This window comes from Tupaia chinensis, unplaced genomic scaffold (genome assembly GCF_000334495.1).
Source record: "Tupaia chinensis unplaced genomic scaffold, TupChi_1.0 Scaffold000708_1, whole genome shotgun sequence".
NCBI classification, from domain to species: Eukaryota; Metazoa; Chordata; class Mammalia; order Scandentia; family Tupaiidae; genus Tupaia; species Tupaia belangeri.
In genome coordinates this window covers 536431-550492 of record NW_006160231.1, presented here as the reverse complement: position 1 = coordinate 550492, position 14062 = coordinate 536431, and the positions used below count along the sequence as shown (strand labels likewise).

The window sequence follows — 14062 nt, the reverse complement described above, 5'->3', positions numbered from 1 at the left end:
CGGACAGCCGCGGCGGCCGAGGAAGGGCTGGAGCCCCGGGCGCTGCAGTACGAGCAGACCCTGGTAAGTGAAGCCGGGCTGAGCCCTGAGGAATGCGCCCTGGGACCGCCGCTCCAGGTTACCTAGAAAGCTCCAGGACCAGGGGTCTACCCTCACCCTGCCCCAGCCTTCCGAGCCGGGGAAAGGTGCAGGGCCGAAGGGATGGGAAGCTGCGTGCTGAGGCTGGGAGCCCGCAGAGGACAAGGGCACCAGGTGCTGATCTCAGGTGTCCTTCCCTTCAACACCCCCTCTGCCTCCCCCCACGTTTCCTTTGCTCCTCCCCCTCCCCACCTGGGTCCAAGTCTCAGCACCCCTTCCCATTCCCCAGCACCATGCCCACCCTAAACTTTAACACACGTCTGTCTCCACCACCCGAGACGCCCTGTGTCCCTGCCATGTACACGGCACTGTAGCAGGGACAGCAGCAAGAGCGTGCAGAGAGAGGGGCAGACCCAAAGCCCCAGCCCTGCCTCTGAGGCTCCAAGCCCAGCACTGTCAGGAAGCCCTCAGCTGATTCTGGGGGAACAGGTGGCCTGCACCCCGGGGAACCACAGCTTTGGGGAGGATGGCTCAAGCAGGAACAGGTGTGGGAATTGGGACGTTGTCCATGCAGACTGTGGGTATCCAGTCCCCACCCACCCAGGGGTGTCCCTTGACCTCATTAGTAACAGGGGTCCTGGGCTCTGAGCTGGCTCACGGTCACCACTGTCACGTCGAGTTTGAGAAGCCATCTGACTTCTCATGGGGGGTTGGGGGAGCCCAGGCCAAGCAAAAGGAACAGGGCTCTGAGGCTGGTTTTCCTGACCAGGGTCGGAATTTGCCCAGGAACGAGGCAGGGAGGAGACCTGTGGGGAGAGGCCTGCGCCCCTGTGCCCTAACAGTCGCCCCTGTGCCTGCCAGTTACAAGAGAGTGACAGGATGGAATAGGTGCAAGGAGAGGTGGTCAGAGTTGGGGCAGAGCAGAGGTAAAGGGGTGAGCCCAGCCAGTCAGTGGGGCCAGTCGGTGGCGCAGTGAAGACAGCTGGACGCTGGATCCCGCATGGTCAGCTGTGCAGTCCCAGTCCCAGACCCGGAGCCTGAGAATCACGCTGGGTGTGTGCACTGGGTGTGTGCCGGAGTGGAGCCCAAAGCCCCAGGAGGGGAATGGAGGAGAAAGGACTGTGGCGGTCACCCCCCACCACCCAGGTTGATTTCTCCTTCCCCCTCTCTCTCCCATCTGTCTGTCTCAGCACATGTGCCCTAGAGCATAAACTAAAATAAAGGAAAAAGGGGTTAAAGAGACAAGCCCTCGGGTTAGGGTGGGTGCTGCCTGTCAGTCCACACACCCCACAGTAGGTTGGTCAAGGGAGCCAGGCACCTCGCCCTGCAGTGGTGTCTCACTGCAGCCTCATCTCTGTCTCCTCGCCTCTGGTCTTTATCTCTGGAATGAGCTCCAGGAGTTCTCAGGGTCACACTCTCCCCGGCACGCCCTGCTCCTGCCTCTCCCCTTCTCCTATCCCTTTGTCTCTCAGGCTTGCAGCACCCCTCCTACACCGTCTGCCTCTGCACGTCTACTCTCTTCTTCCTCTCATCTTTCTGTTCTCTGCCCTGCCCCTTGCCTCTCTTTCCTCTCTTCCCCGCGTCCTCTTCTCCTGCGGCTCCCTTTCCTCATTCTCTATCTCTCACCCTTTCTGTCTCTATCTCCCCCTCCCTCCCCCCCACCCCAGTCCCAACCGGAGCCCTTTGTGTCTGGAAGCTCTGCGCCGGAATCCACTCCTCCCCACCCCCCAACACACGCCCAGCTTGGCAGGTCTATGCTAGGCGACTCTCCGGTCCCATCACCCAGCGCCACAGTCTCAGCCCAGTCACCCACAGCCTCTGTCCCCAGCGCCGCAGGGCTCAGGGCAGGTCCAGCGTGGGGCCGAGGCCACTGAGCACTGCCCACCTACCTGGGAGTGGCTTTCCACTCCCAGCTGGGCTGGCAGACTGGTGGGGGTGCGGGTGGAAATGGGGACAAGAGGATTAGGGTGGGTGGGAGGGGTGTAGCTGAGTTGGTCACAGGCCAGAGGCCCAGCAGGAACGTGATAAGGATTGGGGCCGCGCCTGCTCCCAGGCCCGACTCAGCCCGAGCTCCAGGGCCTCTTATTGTTGCCGGCATGCCCTTGACCATCCCTATTCTCCGACCTGCCCTCCTCCCACTTGCAGACCAGCCTTGGGTTTTCCCTCTTCCTTCTCTGAGGCCTTCCCTCCGACTCCTCCTCAGTGCCCCCGCCCAGGCCTGTGAGAAGAGGACCAATTATTCTGCCACCCTCACAGCTGTGCCCGTACCTTGGCTGGCCCCGCTGCCCCAGCCAGGACAGCCCCCATAGTTTGCAGCGTGCATTGTTCCCACACCATGGCTAGAGTGGGGACTGTGGGCTGAAGAGAGGGTATTTGATGAGGGGCCGAGGGAGGGACGTCCAGCCCCAGGAGCACCCCTCCATGCATCTCTCCTCCATCCACAACCACTGAGGCCCCCCTCTCCCCGCTGCTCTAGATGTATGGCCGGTATACTCAGGATCTCGGGGCCTTTGCCAAAGAGGAAGCAGCTCGGATTCGCCTGGGGGGGCCTGAGCACTGGAAAGCCCCCCCTTCCCCTCGGGCTCCCCCAGAGCTCCTGGAGTATGGACAGAGCCGTTGTGCCCGATGCCGCAGTGAGACCTGGGTTGGGGTAGTGGGGCAGAGGGCACTGGAGCTGCCGATGGGGTGGGAGAAGGCAGGTAACGGGCCGGAGCACTGGGGGCCAGCCCCCCCACTCTTTATTCCTGCTCCCAGTCTGCTCAGTACGCTGCCACAAGTTCCTGGTGTCCAGGGTTGGCGAAGACTGGATCTTCCTGGTCCTGCTGGGGCTCCTCATGGCACTGGTCAGCTGGGCCATGGACTACGCCATCGCGGCCTGTCTGCAGGGTGAGGGCAGGCGGGCAGGGCAGGACTGCGAGAACCAGCCTGCATCCTCCGTGCCACATGTGTCCGGCCATCATGGCTGCCAGGCCACGGGCTGTTCTCCCTGAGTTTCCCAGACACCTGCCCATCACTCCCACAGGCCAGTGTCCTGTGTCCCTCTCCAGCTGACCCTTACCTAGCTAGAGTGGCCTTTGTCCCAGTGAATGCCCTTGAGGGCCTCCTCCCATTCCCATGTTCAGGCTCCATGCAGTAGTCCCGGGACAGCCTGTCGCCCATGGGTCCCCATGGCCAGGCGGGGAGTGGCAGGGAGTGGCGGGGAGTGGGCGCGCGCAGGGGCAGGTGCAGCAGCAGGTCCCCTCTCCACAGCTCAACAGTGGATGTCCCGGGGCTTGAACACCAGCATCCTGCTCCAGTACCTGGCCTGGGTCACCTACCCCGTCGTCCTCATCACTTTCTCAGCCGGATTCACACAGATCCTGGCCCCTCAGGCTGTCGGTACAACAGGAGAGACCGGAAGGGCAGAGGGGGGCCTCGGAAGTGAGTCCCTGACGTGACCGTCTTGGCTCTGTGCCCCCAGGGTCCGGCATCCCTGAGATGAAGACCATCCTGCGGGGAGTGGTGCTAAAAGAGTACCTCACTCTCAAGACCTTCGTCGCTAAGGTCATCGGGCTAACCTGTGCCCTGGGCAGCGGGATGCCCCTCGGCAAAGAGGTAGCTGCAGGCCGGGGACAGGTGCGGGTGCGGGGAGGCCGGGCAGCCGCTCACCAGCGCCCCATCCCCAGGGCCCGTTCGTGCACATCGCCAGCATGTGTGCCGCCCTGCTCAGCAAGTTCCTCTCCCTCTTCGGGGGCATCTACGAGGTACGGAGGTACCAGGCGGAGGGGAGGGAGGGGGCCGAGCCCTGGCGGACCCTGCAGCCTCACTGTCCTTGCCGCCCCTGGCCAGAACGAGTCCCGGAACACGGAGATGCTGGCCGCCGCCTGCGCTGTGGGAGTGGGCTGCTGCTTCGCGGCGCCCATTGGAGGTAGGCAGGCTCCCCGCCCTGCCCTCGGCCTCTGCCCCTCTGCCCTTCTCTGGCCTGAGGCGGAAGCCTCAAATGCCGCCCCCACAGGTGTCCTGTTCAGCATCGAGGTCACCTCCACCTTCTTCGCGGTGCGCAACTACTGGCGTGGCTTCTTTGCGGCCACCTTCAGCGCCTTCATCTTCCGGGTCTTGGCAGTCTGGAACCGCGACGAAGGTGGGCCCGGGTCGGGGAGCCTGCGGTGGTCTGGCTGGAGGGCTCACGCTGACCACCGCCCCGCTGTCTGCCCCTCAGAGACCATTACAGCTCTCTTCAAAACCCGATTCCGCCTCGACTTCCCCTTCGACCTGCAGGAGCTGCCAGCCTTTGCTGTCATCGGGTGAGGACCGAGGGGTGCGGGGTGTCAGAGATGGGAGCTTCCTCCAGGAGACCCCCTTTCACCTGCTGCTTCTTCCCTCTCCAGTATTGCTAGTGGCTTCGGGGGCGCCCTTTTCGTCTACCTGAATCGGAAGATTGTCCAGGTGATGCGCAAGCAGAAGACCATCAATCGCTTCCTCATGAGGAAGTGAGTTTGCCCTAGGCTTCCCGCCAGCAGCTTTGGGTTCCCAGGTCCGGAATGGGCTGGGGTCAGACAGGCGCTGCAGCTCGCCGGTATCAGCCAGTGGCGACCCGGCCCACTGGACAGTTCCATGTTTATATGGCTCACCTGGAAACTGACTCTTTTTTTTGGGGGGGGGGAGATTTTCACTATAGGGCGCATGCGCTCGCCAGACAGAGACATAGAGACAGAAAGCGAGAAATCACCCCCTAGGGGGTTTGGCCATGCTGCAATCCATTCTCCTCTCGGGATCTTGGGCACGCATGCACACGCGCCTGGCGTGAGTTGTAAGCCACCGGGTCCAGGACGCGAACCGCGGTCGACTACGTGGGAGTCCAGCGACATACATAACCATTATGCTAACTGCTGGTTCCCGAAACTGGCCCTTCTGAATTGTTACCCCGGGGCAGAGAGCCATTGGGGTGAAAGGCTCAGGCTCCCTGAGGTTCTCTGGCCTGGCGCGGGTAGCAGTCCTCCCTGGAGACTGTTTTTTATTTTTTAGAGGTTTTTGCCATAGGACATATGCACTCACCCGAGAGAGAGACAGTGAGATGGAAAGAGAGAAATCACCCCTGGGGGATGGCCGTGCCACAATCCCTTCTCCTCCATTCTCTTCCTGGGATCTTGGGCGGACATGCATGCACATGTGCCCAGCCTGAGTTTCAAGCACCAGGTCCAGGACTCAAACCGTGGTTGACCATGTAGGGGTCCAGCAACGTAATTTCTACGCCACATGCTGGCCCCCTGGAGAGTGTTGTTTCCCCTCGTGACCGTGAAGAAGCTGGAATTTATTTTTAATTGCCAGAAGACACAGCCACTCACTAGAGAGAACAGAGAGGGAGAAGGAGAAATCCACCCTACGGGGCATGGTCACACCACAGTCCCAAACCCTCCCTTCCCCATCCTGTTGGGACCCGAGGCATGCCTGCACATGCAAACACACTGTGTTTTCCAAGCCACAGGCTGGGATTTGAACCACTGTCGACCATGTGGGAGCCAGCTCCCAGGGATGTTTCCATATCTGGGATACAGCTCTCTTACCGGTGAACCTGGGGGCTGGCAGTGGGAGGCTGGAGACGTGAGTCCTCTGAGACCCGCGCCCTTCGGGGAGAGGGCAGCACCTGCCCCCGCAGCACTGTGGTCAACTGCAGGCGTGCCCGCCTCCCAGCACTAACCTCCACGCTGAGTCACCACAGAGTGACGGTCACGGGCAGACGCTTCTCCACCCTCACACAGTGCACCCTCTGCTGGGGCTGCCCAGGGTGGAGTCCCAGCTCAAAGGAGTAGGGGGCTGAACTTTCCTGCAGCTACCACCCATTTGTGGCTGAGGCCTTTGGGTCATACCGCCCGGCCCTTATAACCCAAGTCTGCCATGGCCCTGGGCACTGCCGTAGTGTAAACAGCAGAGGGGCCTTCTCCCCGGACTATGTGCTTCCCTATTAGAGCCTCGCTCTGTGCTGACCTCAGCTCTGAGGTACGTGAGGGCACCAGCCCATCGCCAGCCCACGGGGGGTGCCGCCCGGGCTGATGCCACGAAACCTCCATCTCTAGACGCCTGCTCTTCCCAGCCCTGGTGACCCTGCTCATCTCCACTCTGACCTTCCCCCCGGGCTTTGGACAGTTCATGGCTGGACAGGTAACCCGTGTGAGCGGGAGCTGCGCGTTCCCTCGGGACAGGCCTGCCCCGGTGCCCACAGCCCAGCGTGACCGCAGGCCTGCCCTCCGTCTCTGTCCCCCAGCTCTCACAGAAGGAGACGCTGGTCACCCTGTTTGACAACCGGACGTGGGTCCGCCAGGGCCTGGTGGAAGAGCTGGAACCACCGGGCACATCACAGGCGTGGAGCCCCCCACGCGCCAACGTCTTCCTCACGCTGGTCATCTTCATTCTCATGAAGGTGAGCTCCCGGCGAGCGTAGCGTGAGCATCCATGGCCTCACCAGGCGCCACGCATGCTGTTCCGAGCACTCATGCTGGGTAACTCCTCTGCACCTCACAGTGCTGGGAGACAGCTACTGTGGCTTTCTTGTTTTAACAGACAGGCCGTCAGAGCTCGGGGGTTAAGTAATTGCCCCAGGTCACTCAGCTCCCTGGTGGAGGATTTGAACCCAAGCCACCTGGTTCCAGAGTCCTACCTCTTCTCTCACCTCCGGGGGGCTGGGCTAGCTGGGACCTTGAACCTGACAGAAAAGCAAGGGGGGCCCTGCTGGCGGGGCTGCGGGGCTGGCGACTGCCAGGGCCAGGGGGCAACTCTGCCCGTTAAACGGCCCTCCTGTAGTTCTGGATGTCAGCGCTGGCTACCACCATCCCGGTGCCCTGCGGGGCCTTCATGCCTGTCTTCGTCATTGGTGAGTTCTCAGCCGCCCCCTCCAGCCTTGGCCTGAGCCCCCACCCGCGCAGAGCTGTCCCCTACTCTGAATGACCCACCGGCCCCTCCCCACCCTCTGACCCTCTCTCTTCCTACTGCCCCCGCCCTCCCCCCCCACTGCCTCTTTCTCTTCCCGCCCCCCTCCTTGAAGGAGCGGCGTTTGGGCGTCTGGTGGGCGAAAGCATGGCCGCCTGGTTCCCAGATGGGATTCACACGGACAGCAGCACCTACCGCATCGTGCCTGGGGGCTACGCCGTGGTTGGTGAGTGTCCCTGGAAGACCCCGCGTGGGCCACTGAGGCTCTGGCGCCCCCTGCTGGCAGAAACCACAGCTGCAGAGGCCCAATCCCTGGCCGGTCAGGGCAGCCCTGGAGGACCTCACTGGCTGCCCCAGGTGGGGAGGGTCTCCTGGAGCCTGAGCACTGTGCAGATTCTGCGGGTGGTTGTCCCCAGGGGCGGCGGCACTGGCGGGAGCAGTGACGCACACGGTGTCCACCGCGGTGATCGTGTTCGAGCTCACGGGCCAGATCGCGCACATCCTGCCGGTCATGATCGCCGTCATCCTGGCCAACGCCGTGGCCCAGAGCCTGCAACCCTCACTGTACGACAGCATCATCCGCATCAAGAAGCTGCCCTACCTGCCGGAGCTCGGCTGGGGCCGCCACCAGTACGGAGGCCGGTGACACGGCGCGGGTTTGGGGTAGAGACCCAGGAGGCCTGGCGCCCACATTCAGCACGGTCTGAGCTGTCTCGAAGACAGGCCGCCTCGTCCGGGTCAGAACTGCCCGCCGCTCCCTCTCCCCCAGCGGTCGCTGGCCCAGCTGCCCAGAAGGAAATGGGCGCACTCCTCGGCCCTTGCTGCTCTCCTGTCCCCTGGCTCCGGGACCTTCCTGACCGCCCTGGGATGGTAGTGCCGGTCAGTTCTCACGTGCTGGTCACGAGCCAGGTCCCCTCTGTCCCAGGCAGTACCGGGTACGAGTGGAAGACATTATGGTGAGGGATGTTCCCTACGCAGCCCTGGGCTGCACCTTCCGAGACCTGCGGCTGGCACTGCACAGGACCAAGGGCCGCATGCTGGCCCTCGTGGAGTCCCCTGGTAAGGCCAGAGGGCCCAGACGCTCGGGGCCTCTCCCAGCGTGGTGTCGCAGGGAGGGGCAGAGAGCTCCATGCCTTGGCTGCAGAGGGAAGGCCGGCACTCGCCCGCGGTCGCCCTGTGTGGCTGTGCATGGAGCCCCTGGGGTGTGAGCCAAGGCGTGGGACACGGGCACCAGCACGACTCCTGAGCCCGCCCACTGCCCTCCAGAGTCCATGATCCTCCTGGGCTCCATCGAGCGCTCGCAGGTGGTGGCGTTGCTGGCGGCCCAGCTGAGCCCAGCCCGCCGCCGACAGCACATGCGCGAACGGAGAGCTGCCCAGGCCTCGCCGCCATCCGATCAGGAGAGTCCGCCCAGCCCCGAGCCGTCCGTGCGATTCCAGGTGAGGGGAGAAAGCCCTTTCGCTGGCGCAGTGCAGCCAGCCGGGAGGCGGTACAGAGGGTGGCCTCATCGCGCCTTCATGCCCACGCAGGTGAACACAGAGGACGCGGGCTTCCCCGCAACCCCTGGGGAGGCTCACAAGCCCCTAAAGCCTGCTCTCAAGAGGGGGCCCAGCAACCCCATGAGCCTCAGGGAGAGCCCCACAGGTGAGCCCTCCCTCCCCTGTCCCCAGAGCCTCTGAGGTCCTTGGGTCCTCTCTGCCCTCGTGCTGGAGCAGGCCAGCTGGAACCAGATGGCCTCTCCCCTTGCCTCTCACCTCTCTGGTCCCTTCCCCCAAAGATGACAGTCCTGGCCCCCTCGGGCCTTGTGTTTGGGAACACAGGGAGCGTGGAGTCCGCGGGCATCGCCCTCAGGAGCCTCTTCTGTGGCAGTCCACCTCCTGAGGCTGCTTCCGAGGTGAGTGGCTGGCGCCTATCCCAGCTGACCCTCCTCTCTGAGGCTGAGGCCCTCTCCCTCCTCCCTGCCCCCGCCACCCTCTAGCCAGCTCTAGCCCCAGTGTGACCACCTCCTGGCTCACGATGCCCTCTCCTCCACTCTCCCTGCGACCTCGACTCTCCTCTCTGGTTCGGCTCTAACAAAGTTGGAGAAGTCAGAGTCCTGTGACAAGCGCAAGCTGAAGCGCGTCCGCATCTCCCTGGCGGTGAGTACACCCCCTTCCCTGCAGCTCGGGAGGAGGGCCAGGGAGGGCCAGGTGGAGGCTGGGTGCATTCCCCAGGGCTGGGTCCACCTCCCTCCCTCCCTCTCTCCTAGAGTGACTCGGACCTGGAAGGCGAGATGAGCCCCGAGGAGGTAAGGTGCCACTGGACTCTGGACCCTGTCCTTCCTGGGTGTGTCCAGCCATCATCTTGGCTGCTGTCCCCATGGCAGGGCCCATGGGGCAGGGAGAGGGGCAGGACGTTTCTGGGAGGAGAGCAGCTGCACTCTGCCGGCCTCCCCTGACGCCCGGCTGCCCCTCAGGTCCTGGAGTGGGAGGAGCAGCAGCTGGACGAGCTGGTCAACTTCAGTGACTGCAAGATCGACCCCGCCCCCTTCCAGCTGGTGGAGAGGACCTCTTTGCACAAGGTAGGGCCCGCGGCTGCCCGGCTGGCCCGGGCTCTCAGACAGGCTGGGGACCTGCGTCCCCCAGTACATGGAGACTCCAGCCAGCGGGGAAGGAAGGAGGAGAAGGTGGGCTCTGTGCTGGGGTCAGGGCACCTCTCCCTGCTCTGGTGGAACCAGCGTCATTTTCCCTCTGCTCAGCCCTGCCCCCAGCGAACACTGGAGCAAAGCAGCAACAAAGGCAGGGCTGGAGCTGGGAGGGAGCCAGAAGGCCAGGCTGGGGTCAGAGCTAGGCAGGAGGCTGCCAGAGCCCGACAAGGCTGATCACCCACGCGGAGACAGTGAGAAACAGGCAGGATGGGAACATCTAGTAAACAAGCTAACGAGCACCCAAGCAGTGTGGGGACAGCGCAGAGATGAGCTAAACAAAAACGAGAGACAGCCAGTGGGGGCCGTGGAATGTCAGGCCCCGGGGAGGCTGCCTTCGTGTGGGCCAAAGGCAACTGCTGGGGACACGGGAAGATGGCCCAACCTGCAGGCAAATGCCTGCAGAGGTGGGAAAGGAACTGGGTGCAGACAGGTTGGCATGGGTGCTGCAGACACTGTGGGAATGTAGGAGCTCGGGCTCCCGAGGGTGGACAGCTGGTGTCATCAGGCACCACCAGGCCTCCACGTGCAAGCCCGGCAGGGTGCTGGGGCAGCTCCTAGGGCAAGGGGTGTTTTAGCCAAATGCCAACAGACCTAGGGTGCAGGCTGGAGTGTGTTGGGGGGAGTGCGCAGCACTGCCAGGGCCTGTAGCCCGGGCACCTAGCTCTGCACAAGCAGCATCTAAGAGCAGCATGGCATGAACAAGGAGAGCCCGAGGCAGGAAGGGCAGGAGACAAAAGAGAAGCAAAAACACAAAAGGTAAGAAGGGGATTTACCTGCCTTTGGGTAAACATCTCAGATCGAAGTGACTAGGGAACAGCAGTGCAGTTGTGAGGAAAAGCAGAGAGGTAGACCTGAACATGATGAGGGTTTATTTAAAGCCTTTTCCCTCAGACCCCTAAAGCTTTTGCACAGTGATTGATCATCTGGGTTTTTTTGGGGTTTTTTTTTTTTTGAGAGGTTTTTGCTATAGGGTGCGTGCGCTCGCCAGAAAGACAGAGAGAGACAGAGAGACAGAAAGCAAGAATATCCCCAGGGGGGATGGCCACACCGCAATCCCTTCTCCTCCATTCTCCTCTCGGGATCTTGGGCACGCATGCACACGCGCCCGGTGTGAGTTTTAAGCCACCGGGTCCGGGACTCGAACCGCGGTCGACTACATGGGAGTCCAGCAACATAGCCATTACGCTAACTGCTGGTCCCATCTTTTTTAAAAATTATTTTATTGAACTTTATTTTATTTATTTATTTTCAAAGAATTATTTTATTTATTATTTTTTTCATGTGAGTTTTGCCAGAGAAAGAGAGAAAGAGTGAGAAAGCAAGCCGCCAGGTCCAGGACTGAAACGGCTGTCAGCCATGTGGGAATTCCAGTGCCTTAACCACCACACCACCTGCTGGCCCCCTATTTTATTTATTTATTTTAATTTGACCAGAGAGAGCGTGGGATGAGGCAGGGGGAGTGAGAAAGCAAGCTGCCAGGTCCGGGACTTGAACTGTGGTTGGCCAAGTGGGAGTCTGGTGTTCTCAACCACCATGTTACTTACTGGCCTCTCGATCATCTTTCTTTTTTTAAAAAAAGAATTATTTAACTTTGTATTTATTCATTTATTTATTTATTTTAATTGGACCAGAAAGATAGAATGAGTAAGAGAGTGAAAGCAAGCCACCAGATCCAGGACTCAAACCATGGCTGACCATGTGGGAGTCCAGCGTCCCTAACCACCATGCCACCTGCTGGCCCCCCATGATCATCTTCCTTAATCCTCGAATCCAGAATGATGATGCTGCTGCTTTCATTTCTTGAGTGTGTGCTATGTGTCAGGCACTGTGCTAGGCTCTTCACATGTTTAATACAACCATACTGTAAGGTAGATATTGTGATAGTCTCATTTTTAAAGATTAGGATTTTTTTTTTAATTTTCAGATTTTTTTATATTATTTTATTCATGTATTTTATTTTGGCCAGAGAGAGACACACACACACACAAAGAGAGAGAGATGGAAAGTGAGAACGCAAGCCACCGGGTGCAGAACTTGAACCATGGTCACCCACGTGGGAGTGCCCAGCACCTTAACCACCATGTCACCTGCTGGTCCCCAATTAGGAAATTTTTTTAAGAATTATTTTATTTATCTTCATTTTTTTTAATTTATTTTAATTTGACCAGAGACAGAAAGTGAGAAAGCAAGCTAGCAGATCTGGAACTCAAACTGCGGTCAGCCATGTGGGAGTCCAGTGCCCTTAACTACCACGCCACCTGCCAGCCGCTGAGATGAGAAAATTAAGATTCAGAGAGGTTAAGTAAGTTGCCCAAAGTCACACAGCTGGCAAGTAGCAGAGCCAGGTCTGGAATCCAAGATGTTCTGACTTGAAAGACTGTGGTCTGGGCCCTTTTCATACATAGGGAAACTGAGGCATGCAGTGAGGAGGCCATTTGCCCCAGGCAGCAGAGCAGTCAGGCCCACAGCCCAGATCTGCTGGCCCTGCTCCCAGGATTCTTGGAGAAGGCCACATTGTCCTTTTCCTTGTCAGTTCACTGTTCCCAAGTCTAAGACGTGCAGGCCCTCCAGTGGGCTCCCTGGTGTCTAATTAAATTAAAATGAAAGAGAACAAAGTAGGTGTTTGTTACAAACTTAAAAATCAGAGGAGAGAAGAAGCCTTTGAGAGACCGGCTAACAAAAGTACAGGAAACAGAGTGATAAGAACATGAAAGTTTAGAATTCAAAATGTCCTTGTGGGTCTGCGGAACTGGTAAGTGTTCACCGGTTAAGTTCAGGAGGGGACATACAGGAGAGAGAGCACGCGGAGCTCAGTACCAGCGAAGCTCCGCATCACCCAAGGCCACCTCCGTCCTCAGTAGGCCGCTCCTTGGCTAGCGGTGTCACCTTGGCAAGTTTCTTAGCTTCTCTGTGCCTCGTTTCCTGTACCTCCTCGGGTTTTCTGGGGGTAGAAGGACTAGGACATCTGAAGCACGTACAGAGGTCCCTGACACAGGAAGCATTCAGTGTAAGGGAGGGACAATGATGACGACTTACACTGAGGGAACAGGGGACTTCAAAGATGGGGAGCCAGCAGCAGGTGTGGTGGTGAAGGCGCTGGATCCCACATGACCAGCTGTGGTTCCAGTCCCGGACCTGGCAGCTTGAAAAACGCACCGGGAATGCGTGCAACCTCAGAAACCCAAGAGAAGGTATTGTGGCATGGCCAACGTCCCCTGGGGAATAATTTCCCACTTTCCCCCTTTCTGTCTCTCTCCAGCAAGTACATGTGCTCTATAGAAAAAAATCTTTATTGAAAAAAGAATTATTTTATTTGACCAGGGAAAAAGTGAGGAAACAAGCCGCCAGGTGTGGGGCTTAAACCACAGTCGGCCATGTAAGAGTCCAGTGCCTCAGCCACCGCACCCCCTGCCGACCCTCTTATGACCAAAATCTTAAAAAAAGGAGAGAGAGAGAGATGGGGGCCGACAGGTGGCACGGTGGTTAAAGGCACTGGATTCCCACATGGCCCACTGCGGTTGCTTCCTTGCTCTCCCTTTCTCTCTGTCTCTGGTCAAATTAAATAATAATAATGAAATTAAATAAATAGTTCTTTAAGAAAAAAAAAAAAAGATGGTATTGAGGGAAGTCCTGAAGTGTGGAAGAAACACATGTTTTCAGAAAAAGAAGAGTGATGATCTTAGGCGGAAGCTGGGTGCACAGTGGGACCTGAGTCTGGGAACAGGCTGGCGTCGGCTTAGGAAGGATCTCATGGTCTGTTCCAGGGAGGCTGAGCTCTTCCACCTTGAGAAAGACCACGGCAGAGGCCACCTGGAGGGGAGGGCCGGGAAGGGGAGCCAGAGGTGGGCGAACACGGGCTGCCGCACCACCGTCCTGGTGAGGCTGCTGACGCAGGAGTCGGGAGAACGGCAGGGCGTTCGGGAAGGAGGCTGGTAAGGCTGGGAGGCTGCCACCGAGTGGCTTCACACCTCAAAGGCGTACAGCCTGACGGAGGCTCACTCCCAGTGGGACTGTGGGGAAGAGCCCAGGGGGCCTACTTCACAGGCTCCTGGGAGAAGATGAGAGGGCGTGTTTAACCATAATTTCTGGAGGCAGGGGAAGAGATGAGGAGGACAGGACGCTCCCCTCTCAAGACAGCTGAGGCGATTAAAGCTACTTGCCACAGGCGGGTCCGTGTTAGATAGGAGGAACTTGCTAGTGACCGCCAGGCAGTTGTGGGTACAGAAGGAATGCAGAAGGGCTTACGTCTCCCCTTTTCTCTAAGTACTGCCATGCCTGGGGTGGAGAAAGTTAGGAGAGTTCTGGGAATTCCTTCCTCAAGAATATTAAATGGGGGGGGGGGGGGGAACCAGCAGTTAGCATAATGGCTATGTCGCTGGACTCCCCCGTAGTTGA

The 14062-nt window shown here is 59.4% G+C and overlaps 1 protein-coding gene across 1 annotated transcript in view; it reads left to right on the top strand.

Moving 5' to 3' along the window:
* The first annotated feature begins 8 nt into the window (after positions 1-8).
* CLCN2 (chloride voltage-gated channel 2) overlaps positions 9-14062 on the top strand; it is a 16178-nt gene continuing 2124 nt past the window's right edge. The window contains exons 1-22 of the mRNA XM_014592516.1: positions 9-63; positions 2555-2711; positions 2833-2964; positions 3328-3456; positions 3539-3672; positions 3744-3821; positions 3907-3985; positions 4073-4198; positions 4277-4361; positions 4446-4547; positions 6132-6216; positions 6320-6475; positions 6856-6925; positions 7097-7207; positions 7398-7611; positions 7907-8040; positions 8248-8420; positions 8511-8625; positions 8802-8875; positions 9060-9119; positions 9230-9268; positions 9437-9541. Of these exons, the coding sequence (XP_014448002.1) occupies positions 2555-2711; positions 2833-2964; positions 3328-3456; positions 3539-3672; positions 3744-3821; positions 3907-3985; positions 4073-4198; positions 4277-4361; positions 4446-4547; positions 6132-6216; positions 6320-6475; positions 6856-6925; positions 7097-7207; positions 7398-7611; positions 7907-8040; positions 8248-8420; positions 8511-8625; positions 8802-8875; positions 9060-9119; positions 9230-9268; positions 9437-9541 (2358 nt within the window). The 5' untranslated portion in view covers positions 9-63. The remainder of the gene's footprint in view (positions 64-2554; positions 2712-2832; positions 2965-3327; positions 3457-3538; positions 3673-3743; positions 3822-3906; positions 3986-4072; positions 4199-4276; positions 4362-4445; positions 4548-6131; positions 6217-6319; positions 6476-6855; positions 6926-7096; positions 7208-7397; positions 7612-7906; positions 8041-8247; positions 8421-8510; positions 8626-8801; positions 8876-9059; positions 9120-9229; positions 9269-9436; positions 9542-14062) is intronic.